Below are 17,786 nucleotides of genomic sequence, written 5' to 3'. Positions count from 1 at the left end.
TTTCTAATATGGTGATTATTCATTTTAAAAGAAAAATGTGTTGTCCAAAATTATATGTAAAAATATCTAAAACAAGCTTTATTTTTTATTTAATCAAAGTAAAAGAGATAAAAATTACTGTTGCTTTTGAGTTTTTTGGAATTATCAATGGTCATTAGGAACTCTCTTAAGAAAAGCCTTGTGTGATGCTGCATTCTCACTCATCTCCAGCATTCTGCTGGCTCACAGCTGTCTCAAATCGCTAATAAATGGGGAGAAATAGAGTAATAATGCACATTTAACTTTTTGATTTTCTAAAAATAATATTTTAAGAAGATATTTATATTTTTAGATAACAAATTTTACTTCCTACTTCCCCTGGATGCTTCCAGGTCTTATTTTAACTTACTGAAAGATAATACTTTCGATGGAGCATGCGGCTCTTTCAGCCATCTCCTGCGGCTCCCGGTCCTCTGCCATGTGCAGTCCAAAAAAAAAAAAGTGGGACTAAAAAAGTTCAACCAATCAATTCAAATATGCAGGGTAGGTGCATATCTCGCATTGGCTCCGCTCTTCAGTCAAACCCTGTTCTGCGCATGCACGCATGTATGCGCACGTGCACACATTTTTTTGCGGCTCCCAGTTTTCCCTTTTGCGAGGGAACCGGTTCTGAGTGGCTCTTTCACTGTATCAGGTTGCTGACCCTTGGTCTAGGCCACAGGTCTGCAACCCACGGCTCCGGAGCCGCTTGCAACTCTTTCAGCCGTGTCCTGCGGCTCCCAGTCCTCTGCCATGTGCAGTCTCCCCCCCAAAAAAAAGGTGGGACTAAAAAAGTTCAACCTATCAATTCAAATATGCAGGATAGGTGCATATCTCGCCTTGGCTCCACTCTTCAGTCAAACCCTGTTCTGCGCATGCGCGCATGTACACACATGTGCACACATTTTTTGCGGCTCCCAGTTTTTCCTTTTGTGAGGGAACCGGTTCCGAGTGGCTCTTTCACTGTTTCAGGTTGCTAATCCTTGGTCTAGGCCAGGGGTAGGCATAGCTGACTCAGGAATTCTGGGAGTTGAAGTCCATGAGTCATAAAAGAGCCGAGGTTGCCTACCCCTGGTCTAGGCCAGGGAGTAGTTTAGAAGCATGAAATTCAAGAATAAAAAAGTTAATAATTATGGACCAGCTTAGCAACTTGAACGGTAGATCATTGGAAACAACGTGGTTTAGTTGATATAAAATGCTACCCACCAGGTTAACATATGTGATTCTTGCATTCACATACTATACCTATGCAAATATATTGTTCTGTTTAATGGGATGCACTGGTTCATACAGCATAAAATATTAGCTCAATTTTCACTTTATATACACAGTCCCATTTTTGTTTGTTGTGTGAGCCTGGTGAATGTGAGAGGGGGGTATTAATTTAAGTGAAATTAAATTTACTGCTATATTTTAAAACCATTTAAAAAATTTAATTCATCTTTTGCACAGAAAATGAAGCAGCATTGAAATCTTGCTATTCTACAAAAAATAGGCCTGAATGAATTTTCTTTTTCTAGGGGAAAAAGCCAAGACTTTATGCTGATGAATAAAAATACCTTCTTGTTGAATTCTTTTTTGAAAAGCTTAGCTGCTACTTGGGTATTGATTTTAAATTCTGCAGATTATTTTAGGGCCCTTTATGAGCCATGAATATAAAATGCTGTTTTAAGTTTGAATAGCAGAGATTTTGAAAATGATTCTACTGCATTCATTAATGTTTAAAAAGTTTAAAATTTACCTACTTGAATAGTATATGGAATACTGCGCACAAGCATTTCAAATACTTGGGGAGGTAGAGTTTGCTCCAAGACTTGTATTAGCTGGTTTGGCTGTGCACACACAGAAATGGCATTGATGAGGTGATCAATGCTCTTCTTCTGCTCTCCTGTAATGAATTCATATTCCTAAAATTTAATCCATCATTCTTAAAACCTGTTCAATCATTTACATTCACCTTCAATTTGAATTCTGTATCTAACTCTAAACATTGATTTAACCTGCTGTCTACCATGCTGCAATGTCATAAAATTGTAGTCCTAACTGCTGCAGCAAAGGAAGCAAAGGTGAATAAAATTGCCAGCCATTTCTGTCTGCAGCCTTTACCTTAAAAGTAAGTAGAAAGAAAAAGAAAACTTGCAAGTGTATTCTGTGCAACCATTACAGTTTTGCAGTTTCTACCCTAGTCCCTTAACCACTACATCAAATTGACTCCAAATGTTGCTGGACTTATTTTCAACAGCACCAGGAAGCATAGCCAATGCTGAGTGTCAGTGGGAAACAGTTTAATAAAAGGTCTCAGATTCCCATGCCTGAACTAGCTTTCACACTTTGCTTTTACCGTCCAGCATTGTGGAGAAACATCAAGTGAAATAATACCACCTTTATTCATCACTTAATTTTCAGAAGCAGAAACATTCAATTCAGTTCCTTACATGTTCCCAAACCATGCTTCATTAAAATGGGTACTTTTACTATTTTCAAAGTTAAACATTTATATCTCTGTCAACTTTACCTTTTGTCAACCAAAGTTCCCCTAGCTGTATCTCCTGCAGAAAGAACTCTTGTACTTCTTCAGATTCTTTTAGTTTGCGTAACTAAGGGGTTTTAGGGTGTTTTTTTTTTTAAAAAAAAAAGAAATGGAAATCTGTGAATTAATCTGAGTTGATGAGTTTTTTTTAAAAAAAATAATAATCTAAAATTAAGTTTCCAGTTGTGGAAATAGATCTTGTGAAGGCTTTACAATTACAATTTATGAAGAGGCCCATTGGTTTCAGAAAAGCATCAGCTTCTATACATATTTCATGACTACAGGTAGTCCTTGACCTACAATCATTCATTTAGTGACTGAAGTTCAAATGGCACTGAAAAAGGTAACTTCTGACCATTTTTCACACTGATTGCTGCGGCATCCCCATGGTCACATGATCAAAATTCAGACACTTGGCAACTGGCATGTATTTATAACAGTAGCAAAGTCCTGGCATCATGTGATCAGCTTTTGTGACCTGACAAGCAAAGTCAATGGGGAAGCCAGATTCACTTAACAATCGTGTTACTAACTTAACAACTGCAGTGATTTACTTAACAGCTGAGGCAAGATACGATGTAAAATGGAGCAAAATCGGCTTAACTTTCTTGCTTAGTAACAGAAATTTTGGGCTCAATTGTGGTTGTAAATTGAGGACTACCTGTACTGGCATTTAAAGGGCATTTTATTATTGTTATATTATTGCTTCCATAACTACCAGTATTTTTACATTTAGCAGTAGAACTCTAAATACTTAAAACTGAAAGATCTATAATCAAAAATGCTCATGTAGTTCCAATACAGGACACATTAGATCATAGATGTGGAGCTGAATATATATCCTTTCCCAGTTTTTCTTATTTATACTTTTCAGTGCCAAATACCTCCTGAAAGTAATTTGGGCTGAAGATATCATTGGGTTCAAAAACAACTGGCAAACTAAAGCAGTTGTTTTAACATAGACATGATATGGGAACTCCTAAAAATGTTACTTGCCAGCTAGGCAGCTATATTACTAATTCAGGGCCAGCTGCAATTTCTGAACTGCACCCTCATCAGCATGCCAGCTGTGAAGGATATTGGTATCTGTAGTTCTACAACATCTGGATAATTTTCCATCTGGATTGAGAGACTTAAGACAGAAGTGATATTAATTTTGAATAGGGGGAATCACAGCTAACCTGATATTCATTAATTGCATGTAATTAATATCTATGTCATCCTCAAGGAAAACTAACTTAATCCAGTGCATGTTAATTAATTCTATTATCTATTATCTATCTATCTGTCTGTCTGTCTGTCTGTCTGTCTAATCTATCTACAGTATCTTATTTCTAAATTGCCCATCCTTAGGATCGCATTTATCATTGCTTGTTTTGCCTCTGGTTTAAATATGGAAGACAGTATTTAAATTACCTCCAAGCTATGCCAATATTCTTAAAATTTTACTAAAGTTCTATGAAATAAACTCAAAACCCATATATTTAAAAATGTTTACTGCCAACAGTTCTGGGCTTCTCACATTTTAAAATACTACAATTTTAAAAAGGCTAGGCTAAGTCCAATTCTCCCCATCAACTACGTTAAAGTCAGGAAAGAGAGCTAAAAGTATAATTTTTGCATAAATTCAATAATGGATGTTTAGGCATCAAAATCAGCTCTGTTCCAGCAGTCACTCAGCCTCTACTTAGAAGGTTCTTAATCTATTGTTGCCTTTTTGAATTGGACTAGAAATAAGAGTTGAGTTCTGACATTTAATTATGGCATCTATTGCAATATTCATGTGGAGCTTAAATATTAGTCTTTGTGTTTTAAGACTAGGCTACCCAAGAAATCTGCACAATTTCCAAAGGTTATTTTTCACCTCTGCTTCATATTCTTTTGCTTTTTTCTGTTCTTTTCTTCTTTCTGTAAGAGTAATATGATATATTTAGTAACTACTTTTAATAGCTTAGAGCTATGAAAATATTTAAATAAATTAACATCCCTGTTTCTTTCCTTACTACTATTCTCCTACAAAGGTTAGATTTTCCATTCTAGATAAATATATTTCCCTAAATAAAGAAATAACTATAATAACCCATATAGATTACTGCAATGCTCTCTACATGGGGCTGCCCTTAAAGACCATCCGGAGGCTTCAGCTGGTGCAGAGTGCGGCTGCACGGGTAGTGATGGAAGCACTCCGATACTCCCATATTACACCCCTCCTGCGTGAGCTGCATTGGTTACCGGTTGCCCTCCGGGTGAGATTTAAGGTGCTGGTACTTACCTTTAAAGCCCTACATGGCTTAGGCCCGGGATACTTGCAGGACCATCTGCTGCCGGGAACGAATTCCCATCACCCAGTACGCTCACACAGAGAAGGCCTCCTCAGGGTACCGTCGGCTAGACAATGTCGGCTGGCGACCCCCAGGGGGAGGGCCTTCTCTGTGGGAGCGCCAGCCCTGTGGAACCAGCTCCCCCCTGAGCTTCGGATGGCCCCGGATCTCCAGTCCTTTTGCCGCGGCCTCAAAACACTCCTTTTCCACCTGGCTGACCTGGACTGACAGGCATTTTAATTATGTTTTTAATTTTTAACTCTAATTTTTAATTTATTTTAATTTTAATTTTAACTTATTGTACAGAGGCCTTTAATTTTAATTTTATCTTAACTTCTGTATTTATTGTATATTATTGTTGTTAGCCGCCCTGAGTCCTTCGGGAGCTAGGGCGGCATATAAGTCCCAATAATAAATAAAATAAATAATAAATAAACTAAGAAGGAAGCTCGTGTGATAGAAAAAAAATCTGACCTTGGAACCTGCGTAAAATTAGACTTATTAAAATTGCGAGGAAGTTTGATTAAGAATCTCCCAATTTTTCTCTTTGGGACTGGGCAGTGCAGTGTTGGCCTGGAGTTCCTTTTACCACAGCCCGTTTCAACTGGTGTTGATAGGAAGTAAGAGTCCAGCCCATGGCTGACCCTTTGTAGGGTGCCCAGGACTCTGTACTCTCTCTGAGGATTTATCCCAAGCATCTATAGATTGGTCTAATTGGGCTGTTTTTTGTTTTGTGAACTACTAGCCATTGTGAGTGTGAGGATAATGGGCTATGTGAGTAATGGCCCAAGGACTCAGTTATTGCTTTATGTCTCAACAGAAGCAAGATGTCCTGATTTTCCAATGACATAACTATTATTTTTATACGGTATATAACGGGGACAGGGGGCTGCTATGGAATCACTGCCATGTGGGAAAGACAAAGGAAGTAGAGAAAGAGGAAGCTTTCAGAACTGAAGAAGCTTCTTGAATGAGAAGCGAAACGTCTTCAAGAAAAAAATGAAGGAAGTCCAATTGCCTTTTGAAAAAGTACGTTTGTGACAACCACGACCTGGATGACTGAGAATCTCCATATAGACCAGGGGTCGGCAACCTCGACTCTTTTATGACTCGTGGACTTCAACTCCCAGAATTCCTGAGCCAGCACAGCTGGCTCAGGAATTCTGGGAGTTGAAGTCCACGAGTCATAAAAGAGCCGAGGTTGCCTACCCCTGATATAGACAGAAAGGGGAGTTCAGTTTATAGCGCTAATTTCACCATTTTTTTCACTCACCCACTGAAGGGGCTCAACCATAGTTCAGCTCTCGCTCTCTCTCTCTCTTTTTCTCTCTCTCTTCCCCCCCCCCCTATCTCTCTCTCTCTCTCCCCTTCCAGAGACGTGAAGCTGCCTCCATCGTCCCCAGCCTGCACTGCCCTCCAAATCATCGGCCCTGCTTTTGCAGAGCACCGGGTTGGGGCAATTAGGGCCAGGCTGGTAGGAAACGTCTGGTTCCTCCAGCTTCAAAGAGCCTGCCAAAGGACGCGGGTTCCCTGCCCCTTTTCGGAGAACCCGGACATTTTCTCTCCCTCGCCATTCCTAGCCAAGGGCATGCCCGGCCACGCCTTCTCTCCTAAGGCGGGGAAAAGACTGCAAGGGGCAGCCGCTCTCCCTCCCATGGGACTTACTTTCTCTCAGTCTCCGTTTGAAGTCGGCGGTGTTCCGCCGTTTTCGGTCGAAGTAGACGCAATAGCCGAGCAAAGCCAGGCCACAGGCGCCCGCCAGCAGCCACAGCAGGGCGCTCCGCGACCAGCATGCCATGGCTGGCCAGACCGCTCCCGCCGTTGCGTCCTTTTTCCCCCTGATCGCTGGAGCGGTCTGAGGAAAGAAGGGAGGGAGGGAGGGAGGCTTCGGCGACGCTTCTAAATGCAGAACTGCCTCGCCCGGCCTTCCCTCTTTCCACGAAGCAGCTTCTGGGCTGCGATCACAGATAGCTCTACCGCTGGTTGACAAGGAGAGCTTCGTTAGGAGAGCTTCGAAGGAGAGCTTCGTTAGCTTCGTGCCAACAGGCTGAAAAATAGCTTTTATCCGTGGGCTGTTAGGCTTTTAAACGGGACATAATCTTATGCAGAATTGACTTGGGAGGCCGGTGTGTGGTGTAGTTGGTTCACACAGTGTGGTGGGATGGAGGGTTTGTTGTCACTGTGTGTTGGGGGGAGAGAGCACAGGGGGAGGCTCAGCTAATCTCAATGTACACATGTTGTACTTTGACAATAAAGGTTTATTTATTTATATAGCAATACAAAGGATCTCTTTAACCCCCCCCCAAACCCGCAGCCCCGGTCTACGAAAGCGAGGGTAGAAAGAAGCCCATTAATATGTGTGACTCTTCCCCCAACTCCGATCCGGGGAGGATAGTGAACTTTTATAAACCGCGCTTGCCGACTGCAAAGTCGGTTTTTAATTCCTTATGCTCGCTTAGGAGCCAAATAGTCGGGCCGACCTCTGGTGACTTAGTGGACGGGTTTTCTCCCTTGATTTCTCTTAGCAAGAATCCTTAGCTTGTCCAATGGCATTTTAGGACCGTAATCTTGTGGCTCCCGTCCCCCTTTCTCGGCATCTTTCCTCGATCGTGTCAAACCTAGGCGGGTTTTTTCTTTCTTTCTAGGCTATCATCTGCTGCACAACGTGAGTTTCAACTGCCTTAAGGGAATAATCAGCTTTTAATTGATCCTGGAATAACTGACTGGTTTTTTATCCCAGAGTGGAGTTTGTAAACGTGTCAAACCTAGGCGGGTTTTTTTCTTTCTTTCTAGGCTATCACCTGCACAACTTGAGTTTCAACTGCCTTAAGGGAATAATCAGCTTTTAATTGATCCTGGAATAACTGACTGGTTTTTTATCCCAGAGTGGAGTTTGTAAACTTGTTTCATCTGGGTTAATTTAAAGTTTGGAGGTCAGAAACAGGACAAAGGCCACTAGCTTGGCAGAAAATAGGCAGCAATAATAGAAAACTTACTGAATAATCTTTACCATGTTGAAACCAAGACTGATCTAAATGGATTCTGTGCACCCACTTAACAAATTTTAAATATATGCGTTTACAAGCCAAAGTCTTTGTTGTCTCATATATCAGGAATTATGTGAGCAATTCAGTTAACAACACAGAATTCCTGAACAAGAGCCCCTTCTTAGCTACCTAACTGAAATAAATCTAGATATTTGTTCTTTTACCATGCTGGTGGGCTTTTATTGTAGTAGCTGGTTTAACAAAAACAAACCCCTTCACATTTTAAGAGAATTAGGAAAATATGATACCAAATTAAAAAATGGTGATAGAGCAGAGCTAAAAATTTTATAAACAAAACTTTAAAAGAATATAATCAGATTGCTCAACAGTCTATTTAAACATTCTCTTCATTTTAAAAAAACTAATTCAAATGCTAACTGCCTATACTTGCCAACAATCCATTGGTGCAAGGAGAGTCATTTTTATCACTCTTGCATGCAAGTTCACAATTGTAGATGTTGATAAATTATTGATACTTGGATATACTGATAGCAAAAGAGAATGTGTCTTAATTAAAAATGATAATTTAAAATCATGTGAAATAACTCCATGAATTTAATTGTCAAGAAAGGTAAATAGGATTTCAGAGGTTTTAGGAGCTGTTGTATATTTAAAACTTTTCAAGAGCTTATTCACACTCTAAAAAGACTCCACAGGGGAAACATGCATTCACAAAATGACTGTCAAGATTGGTGTGCCAGTCTGTTTCATTCATTCATATTCAGTAAACTGGTGGGATTCCCTCTTGCCATGCTTTCTGTGGCTTTCATAATGATCCTTACTTTAGCTTAGTGTGGTCTTTTTTCTGGGAAGACAGATATTTATCTTCAACACTAGTTTTTTAAGAATCCCTTTGTAGCTTTGAGGTTTTTATAGACATAAGGATAATGCAATTCAAATTGAACAGGTACTAGCAGAAATAAGGAGGTCTTGCCAATCAATACCTGTCTGACCCTCATCTTAGTAAACTGAAGATGAATACACACAATATTGTGAAATCATAGCTGTCAGTTCTTTAGTAGGTGCTGGCCTTTACATGCATCAAATTCTTCCCAAGAACCTAGGATATCATAATGCACAGGTGTCAAACTCGCCATGTGATGTGACATGTGACTTTTTTGCATTGCCTTAGCTGGGATGGGTGTGGCCTCTGTATGATGCAACCGGCCCGCAGGCCAGCAGTTTGACGCTCCTGTCATAATGTATCGGCATAGTATATGTGGGGATTCAAGTAGTGTGGCCGTTTGTATTGAAATTTTGTCAATGCGTTGATTTTGTAAGTGCTGTCCAAGATTTTTTGGTATGGCACCCAGTGTGCTGATAACCACTGGGACCCCCATGGCTGGTTTATGCCATTTTTAAATTTTCTGATCTTGTCCAATTTTTTATCTTTTTATCTTCTGGTACTGCCACATTAATTATTCACTTTCTTCTTTCCAACCAGTTACATCTGGTGTGTTAGGAGCCAAATACTTTGTAGTTATGAAGCAAGATTTTATCAGTTTGCATTGTGGTTACTTGCTCAGCTAGCCAGATAATTAGATTGGATTTGGCAAGTTTATCCACCTATTAAATCCTTCCCAAAGATTGAAGATAGACAGATGTTTTTTGCCTGTTTTCAGCACTGATTTTTTGCTGTGGTTGTTAAGCAGATCATATGATCGTTTAAGCAAATCCAGCTTCCCTCATTGACTTTGCTTGAGCCCCCAAAAGCTGCAACTATCATAAGTACATACCAGTTGCCAAGCACCTTAATATCGATCATCTAACCCTAACCCATGTGATGATTGGAAGTGTCTAATGTACTGTACTATCCTTTTTGATTCTGTGTGTGAGAAGATTTAATACCATGCTATCAAATAGTCCTCACAACGTATCATGATTCTATACCTCTTGTAACAATTGGATTTGACAGCAAATATACAAAATCAACTACTGTAAAAAAATAAGGCCTAAGTTTAAAAATGTAACTTTTATTAATGCTCACAAGTGAGCTTAATTTGTATCATACATTGAAATAGCTCTGCTTAAGAAAAGACAGAAAAAGTGCATTTACAAGAGTACTTTTTTCTTTCGTTCTCTGTGAAAATGGAAGGAATTGGAATCACAGGTTGACAAAATGGTAAAATGGAACTGCAGGTGACATTGGGCCTTAAGTAAATGACCCCTTTACATGTCTCCCACTTGAGACCTTCAGATATTGTGAATGTTTAATAATCTGACAATCTAGAGAATCTGTTATAACTCTACAGCATATTAACAAGGAAAAAGGCAGAACTCCCCTTTTCATTGTACAAAGATGAATTTTAAAAATTGATTAAAAAATCACTATATACAATTCTATGCAAACCGTCTTAAATACATGGTTTCTGGAGTTATTTACAAACTGTTTTCAGTCTGTGGGAACAATCCACAGCTAAAACAGTCATTTTACATCTCAACTTTGGCAGATAACTCACTTCAGTAATGCAACAAAAGAAGAATTGTGACAAAGTATTGTAAGGGCAACCCAAGAAATTTGTTCCTCAGAAGCAACAGAAGTACGAGGGCTGCCAAAGTTTTCAAAACAGGGTGCAGGGTTTTAGTTGTACACTGTGAAAGATTGAACAGACAAAAGGACTCCATATACCAATATGGGTGATAAAGCCATATGTATATGAGCTCCTTAAATGAAGTATTTTTTATTGAATGAGTGAGCCTAACTTAGAATTTTTCTCCCCAATTTTATTCTTTTTTAAAAAAATACATAAAAATACAACATCCAATGTCTGAATAAATATATTTAACAAGTCACAAGATACCTTATTTTACACAAAAAATTCCGCTTTAGAAATTTTGTTAAATAACTTCATTGTTATATATTTTATTTTTTGCCTTTTGTAACAAAATAAAAACTCTGAAATTACATAGAAAAAAGACAAAATACTTTTGCCAAGGGATAAGATAGTCCACTGAAAACCTATTCACAATTCCACTGTAAACATTAAACATTAAAATATTTGCATAATCATGTGCTCGAAAAATCCTATAAAAAGTGGAAGACTCATTAAGACGGTAGTTTTCAGTCAACTACGCTTCCTTTCACAATTTATTTTGTCCAATTTACACCTTTAAAACTGGGCACAATGCTGAGTACCTACTTTGGCAGGTCTGTACAAAGCAACTGCATCTCCAAAACAAAAATAAAAGTGGGACTCTCGCTCAGAATTAAGATATAGCTCGGTGAAAAAAGTGCAGCAGTAATTATTTTCTGATTAACTTATTTTGATGCCATTTTTGGTGCACTTACTCTTTTACTTAAAGAAAGCTGTTTCTTTCCAATGCCCAAGGCTTCATTGAATACCTGTGTTTTCAAATCAGATTAAGTGCCCTTTTTCTGTTTAAAGCAAAGTAAAAAAAAACAACAAAAGCATAAGACAGAGGTGTCTTAAGTGCACCCATAAATCTTTAGTTGCCAATTAGATTATTCTCCACAATAAAATGTGTTGTTTAAAAAAAAGCTATATGGACAAAATAGAGGAAGGGGCACAAAGGAGTAGAGACAGACAAGTCCAGCAGTGGAAGAGTATACACAATATACTTGGCAATGTCAAACCAACTGGGTGCTTTCTATGAGATTTTTGGATTTCTGTCCCTGGCAGCAATTTGCTGCATGAAGCACAGATAATGACCAGTATCACCTGCATTCAACAGCAAGCACACTCTGTGGAGGAGAGGGTGAGGATGGGCTCATTCCAGTGTCTGAAGAGCCAGAGGACATGGAAGCTCCAGTATGAGACACTGCAAAACAAAAATAATAATAATATGTGCCTCCATGTTAATGGCTGTCAATTTTCTTTGGTACTATAATGCAATGTTACTCCCACCCCAAATCATCTACCCAAACTGGGAAGTTTTGTGTCAAGTCTTTAACATGTTGCAGGTTACCAGCTATCAGGCCACTAAATTGTCTCAAAGATGCCAAGAAACTAGTAGCTTAAGGGGGAGCCTTAGACATCTGGAAACAATCAGCTCTAATGCATCCCAGAATAAGGGTTTAGAATTTTGGTAATGTTCACAAATCAGAACAGGCTATTTATTTACACTTACATGCCACTTCAATTATAACTAACTCTAAACAATGTGCAGGCCAATTTTAATATATAAAGATTAAATAATAAATAAGTAACCCCATATCAAGGGAGCAGTACTTTGAATATTTTGTATTTTGACCCCTCTGTGCAAGATTTATTTTGCATTTTCCTGATATATACTCTTCTTCCTGGAATTATAGCTAAGCATAATTTTCTTCATTATGGATTTCAAAAATATTTTCCCTGAATGATAATGGAAAAGCTGTAAGTTAATATCTAGGAGCCAGAGATGTACGGAAGAATTATGGCCAGACCACTCATGCAAATATATGTAGCAAAGCTTACCTTCTCGGTCCTTCTTTTTCAATCGCTTTCTTCTCCTATCAATTGTCGCTACTTCTGACTTCAGAGACATGTAATATTTCCTGATTTCCTGTAGTTTATCTTGTAGAAATGAGATTCTCTCTGTGCTGTTCATATTGTCCAATTCATCTGTTTATACAATCAAATATCAGCAAAAACATTTTTAGCACAAGCCTAAAATACTGCACTAAAGTGTGATTGTTATATATACAGGTGGTCCTTGCTAAGCAACCATTCATTCAGCGACTGTTTGAACTTAATGATGGCAGTAAACAAGTGGTACTTACAACCAGTTCTTAAAAGGTGGCAGGAGGTAGCAAATGGCAGCTATGTAACATTTTGCTTAACAGCACAGGATTCATAAAACCAATCTACCAGATATACTGGAATTCTCTTTGCCAAAACTATTCTACCATACTAGTATTACAACTAGTTAAAAAAAAGTCAAATAGGAGCAATAAGTCTGATGTGTTGCTTATAGTGTTCAAAGCTTATGTTCCACCCTTTAGCATGAGGAAGGGGCCATTCTATCAACTCCTCCTCAATTTAGAACAAGCAGGAGAATAAAAAGAACCAACTGCATATATTTCTATTCATACAAAGGACTTACTAAGCTGGACAGTCCATTTATACACTCTGGGGGAAACATGATGGTTCTTCTCTCTCTGCTTCTCCTTATCCCCATCTTTGATATTAGGAGATACCATTCTGGCAGGCGATCGATTGAGCTTCTGTGGCTTAGTTACACCAATATGCTTTACAGGAGTGCATTTACTTGAGCTGTCATGGGCAGGAAGATCTTCACTATCACTGCTTTGCCCTAGAACAAGACACAGAGGTTTATACTGCAGAGCATATATCTAATGGTAGGAGGCGTCAGGTGTTTTCATATATATTTTACATAACAGAGCTACATTTTAATATTGTGGCTGGCAAAATATAATCTCAGTAATCCTAACAACTCTGCAAGACAGCAGTTTCAAACATAGACCACAAGCTGCTACTTGATAAGATAGAAAAATGTGGCTTAGACAGCACCATTCGTAGCTGGCTGACTGTCCATGCTCAGAGTGTGGTCCTTAATAGAACTGCATCTACATGGAGGGATGTTCATAAGGTCTTATCTTGCGGCGATGAGGACAGCGAAGGCTAATTATTTCGCTGCCCTCATCGTGTCTGCAGATAATTGCCCGGCCGCCCTGTTTAGGGTGACTCACTCCCTTCTTAACCAGGAGGTGAGGGAGGATCCCTTGCAGGGTCGGGCCGAGGAGTTTAGTCATCATCTGACGGACAAAATCGCTCAGATACGGACCGGTTTGGACTCGGACTGGGCAGAGTCTGACGTGGAGGAATCGGACTGTCTTGAGCATGTTATCTGGACTGAGTTCGATCCTGTTTCCCCTGATGATGTGGACAGGATTATGGGGAGGCTGAGCTCCACCACCTGTTTATTGGACCCGTGCCCCTCCTGGCTGGTTTTTGCGGCCCGGGAGGAGACACGAGGCTGTTTCCAGGCAGTAATAACTGCTTACCTGAAGGAGGGTGTCTTCCCTGCCGCCTTGAAGGAGGCGGTGGTGAGACCCCTCCTCAAGAAGCCTGCCCTGGACCCAGCTGTTTTAAACAACTATCGTCCGGTCTACAACCTTCGCTTTCTGGCGAAGGTTGTTGAGAGTGTGGTGGCGCATCAGCTTCCCCTGTTCCTGGAGGAAACTGATTATCTGGACCCGTACCAATCGGGTTTCAGGCCCGGGCACAGCACGGAGACGGCATTGGTCGCGCTGGTGAATGATCTCTGGCGGGCTCGGGACAGGGGTTGTTCCTCTGTCCTAGTCCTATTAGACCTCTCAGCGGCTTTTGATACCATCGACCATGGTATTCTACTGCGGCGTCTCAGGGGGTTGGGAGTAGGAGGCACCGTTTTATGGTGGTTCTCCTCCTATCTCCTGGGCCGCTCGCAGTCGGTGTTGACAGGAGGGCAGAGATCCACCCCGAGGCCTCTCGTTTGTGGAGTCCCTCAGGGGTCGGTTCTCTCTCCCCTCCTGTTCAACATCTATATGAAGCCGCTGGGCGAGATCATTCGTGGTTTTGGGGTGGGGTATCATCAGTACGCTGATGATACCCAACTTTTTTTCTCCACCCCGAACCAACCCAGTGATGCCCTCACCGTGATGTCCCGTTGCCTGGAGGCGGTCCGGTTTTGGATGGGGAGAAACAGGCTTCGTCTCAATCCTGCCAAGACTGAGTGGCTGTGCATACCGGCATCTCAGGTTGACCAAACTATTCCATCATTAACAATGGGGGGTGAGGTGTTACCCCCTGTTGATAGGGCTCGCAACTTGGGTGTCCTCCTGGATTCACGGCTCAGTTTTGAAGACCATATAGGAGCCATGACCAGGGGGGCTTTCGCCCAGGTTCGCCTGGTGCGCCAGTTGCGACCCTATCTGGACCGAGATGCCCTACGCACAGTCACTCATGTGCTCATGACCTCCCGCTTAGACTACTGCAACGCTCTCTACATGGGGCTGCCCTTGAGGACCACTCAGAGGCTTCAGCTGGTGCAAAATGTAGCCGCGTGAGTTGTGATGGGGGTTTCTCGTTACTCCCATGTAACACCTCTGCTCCACGAGCTGCATTGGCTTCCAGTTGCCCTCCGGGTGAGATTCAAGGTGCTGGTGATGACCTATAAAGCCCTAAATGGCTTGGGTCTGGGATATTTGAGGGATCACCTGCTGCTGGCATCAAGCTCCCTTCGTCCTGTGTGCTCCCACAGGGAGGGCCTTCTCAGGGTGCCGCCGGTAAAAGAATGCCGGCGGATGACACCCAGGGGGAGGGCCTTCTCTGTGGGGGCGCCTGCCCTTTGGAACCAGCTGCCCGTGGAGCTTAAGACTGCCCCTGACCTTCGATCATTCCGCCAAGACCTGAAGACCTGGCTCTTCGAGCTGTCCGGCCCAGGCTGAGTTTTAATTGGGGGTTTTAACTGGGGTTTTATATTTTTTCAGGGACTTAGTTTAATCTTTTTAAAATTGCTCTTAATTTTTGTATTGATGTTTTATATACCCTGTAAACCGCCCTGAATCCTTCGGGAAAAGGCGGTATATAAATTCAATAAAATTCAAATTCAAATGTGTATAGTGGGGTGCCCCAAGGCTCTTCAGCATCTTTTTCAATGACTTGGATGAGGGGATAGATAGGGAACTCATCAAATTTGCAGATGACACCAAGCTGGCAGGAATAGCCAACACTCCAAAAGACAGGCTTAAGATACAGAGGGATTTTGACAGATTTGAACATTGGGTGATATCTAAAAATGAAATTCAATGGTAAAAAAAGTAAGCTTCTACATTTAGGCAAGAAAAACCACAAATGCACAGGTATAGTATAGATGGTATCTTGCTCAATAGTAGTAACTGTGAGAGGGATCATGGAATCTTAGTTGACAATCACTTAAATATGAGCCAGGAGTGTGCTGCAGCTGCCAAAAAAGCCAACACAGTGTTAGGCTGCATTAACAGGGATAGAATAAAGATCACATGAAGTGTTAATACCACTTTGTAACAGCTTGGTAAGACCACACTTGGAATACTGCATCCAGTTTTGGTCACCACGATGTAAAAAAGATGTTGAGACTCTAGAAAGAGTGCAGAGAAGAACAACAAAGATGATTAGGGGACTGGAAGCTAAAACATATAAGGAATGATTGCTGGAATTGGGAATGTCTAGTTTAATGAAAAGAAGGACTAGAGGTGACAAGATAGCAGTGTTCCAATATCTCGGGGGTTGTCACAAAGAAGAGGGAGTCAAGCTATTCTCCAAAGCGCCTGAAGGCAGGACAAGAAGCAATGGATGGAAACTAATCAAAGAGAGAAGCAACCTAGAACTAAGGAGAAATTTCCTGACAGAACAATTAACCAGTGGAACAACCTGCCTCCGGAAGTTGTGAATGCTCCAACACTGGAAGTTTTTAAGAAGAGACTGGACAACCATTTTCCTGAAATGGTATAGGTTTTCCTATAGAAGGCCTCCAGGGTCCCTTCCAACTGTATTATTATTGTTGTTGTTATGACCTTTTTTGTGTCAGTCATTAAGCAAACCTGGTGGCTGTAAAGCAGCCACTGTGGTCACAATTATTCAGAGACTAAGAGTCCAACCGGGGGGGGGGGCAGGGGGGCTAGCCTCCCAAAAGAGTCTTTTTTATCTATATGCTCCCTAGATAAATAACCCTTGGCCAACAATGGCTTGCAAAAGCCAAAAGGCACATGTCTGTCTGGAAATGATGTCATAGAATGCCAGGGTCACTTGTAAAAGATTCTCCTGACCAGCAACAGCTCCATATGAGAGAAAATGTTAAAATTTTACAGGAAAGGGTTAATCAAACCACAAGATGGGCTTGTGATGTAATAGTTGCTAGATGGATGAAAAATAAAAGATAGCCAGTGTCAATGAAACCTGTTAAATTTATATGCAGATCAGTGTGTCCAGGACTGCCATTTTGCTACTTTTAATTCCACCCCACCCCATCCCACCCCACCCAATCCTTTCACATTGACCCAGGCAGTCTGATTAATGAAGAAGCTGTGGTCATATAGTCTTGCAAGTATTCTCTTACCTCAAGGCATCATGGGATACACAGATTTTCCTGCAAAAATTGGGAGGGATTAAGCAAGCCCAAATTGCAACTTTGCAGAAGCTATCCTGCATTGTCAAAACCACTAGTAAAGTGAATGGATCACTATCACATAAACAGCACCATAATGTTGCTATGCTGTTTGGTTTTCAAACTATCAAATAGAACTATATTCTTTTACCTCCAAAGACAAAGAATGTAGATTGTGCAAACCTGCAAATTAAAAAGAAGCCTCAAGCCAATAACTACATATTTTTGTTGTTGCTACGTTGTAGATAAGACTATTTTATAATGAATTTAATTGTGGTTTTTGTATTCAAGTTGCAAAATGCACGCTTAATTCCATTTTCAGAAAAGAAAAAAAGTTGGCTGAATGCATAATCCCAAATAATTGTATTGTATCAATTTAAAAAAATATTCTTTAAAAAACACTCCTTTGGCCAATTTATTATGATTGGTATCATAATAAAATATGTACCAAGACACAAGGGAGGTTTCAAATTCCCATCTACCTATGATAGAACACCAAAATGTTTGGAGGTTTGTTCTGTTAAAGTAACCTATTTGAAATCAGTGTGGTATTGTTGTTAAAGGAAGCCCTCTGGTGACTGAATTCTCTCTCAGCCAAGCCTATTTGTCAGGGTTGGTGGGGAAACAACAACAGGCCGGTGTATAAACCATCTTGAGCTCTCAAGGGTGGGATACAATACATCTAGCAAGAAAGTACTGTATGTGTCACAAGTAAACATTCCAGTATATTCCAAGCTTGGAACAATTTCTTGTGCACACTTCTATTTACATTGTAGATGA

General features: G+C 40.6%; 2 protein-coding genes across 3 annotated transcripts in view; both read right to left on the bottom strand.

The window, feature by feature from the left end:
- Positions 1 to 72: 72 nt before the first annotated feature.
- Positions 73 to 6,667, bottom strand: TOMM20L (translocase of outer mitochondrial membrane 20 like; the record flags this gene model as incomplete). Its single annotated transcript, XM_083350054.1, has 5 exons — positions 73 to 241; positions 1,764 to 1,906; positions 2,534 to 2,615; positions 4,413 to 4,456; positions 6,535 to 6,667. The coding sequence occupies 5 exons, from the start codon at positions 6,665 to 6,667 to the stop codon at positions 197 to 199; spliced, it is 447 nt and encodes a 148-aa protein (XP_083206180.1). The 3' UTR covers positions 73 to 196.
- Positions 6,668 to 9,869: 3,202 nt separating this feature from the next.
- Positions 9,870 to 17,786, bottom strand: part of ARID4A (AT-rich interaction domain 4A) — a 62,278-nt gene continuing 54,361 nt past the window's right edge. The window contains exons 23-26 of one of the 2 annotated variants that reach the window (XM_083350050.1): positions 12,963 to 13,172; positions 12,335 to 12,481; positions 11,597 to 11,696; positions 9,870 to 11,292 (exon numbers count right to left, since the gene is read on the bottom strand). In XM_083350050.1, the coding sequence (XP_083206176.1) occupies positions 11,268 to 11,292; positions 11,597 to 11,696; positions 12,335 to 12,481; positions 12,963 to 13,172 (482 nt within the window). In that variant the 3' untranslated portion in view covers positions 9,870 to 11,267. Of the gene's footprint in view, positions 11,697 to 12,334; positions 12,482 to 12,962; positions 13,173 to 17,786 lie in introns of both variants that reach the window. The other variant, XM_083350051.1, reaches the window with a different exon arrangement.

This window comes from Vipera ursinii (genome assembly GCF_947247035.1).
Source record: "Vipera ursinii genome assembly, chromosome: 1".
Classification (NCBI taxonomy): domain Eukaryota; kingdom Metazoa; phylum Chordata; class Lepidosauria; order Squamata; family Viperidae; genus Vipera; species Vipera ursinii.
This window is presented reverse-complemented; position numbering and strand designations above follow the sequence as displayed.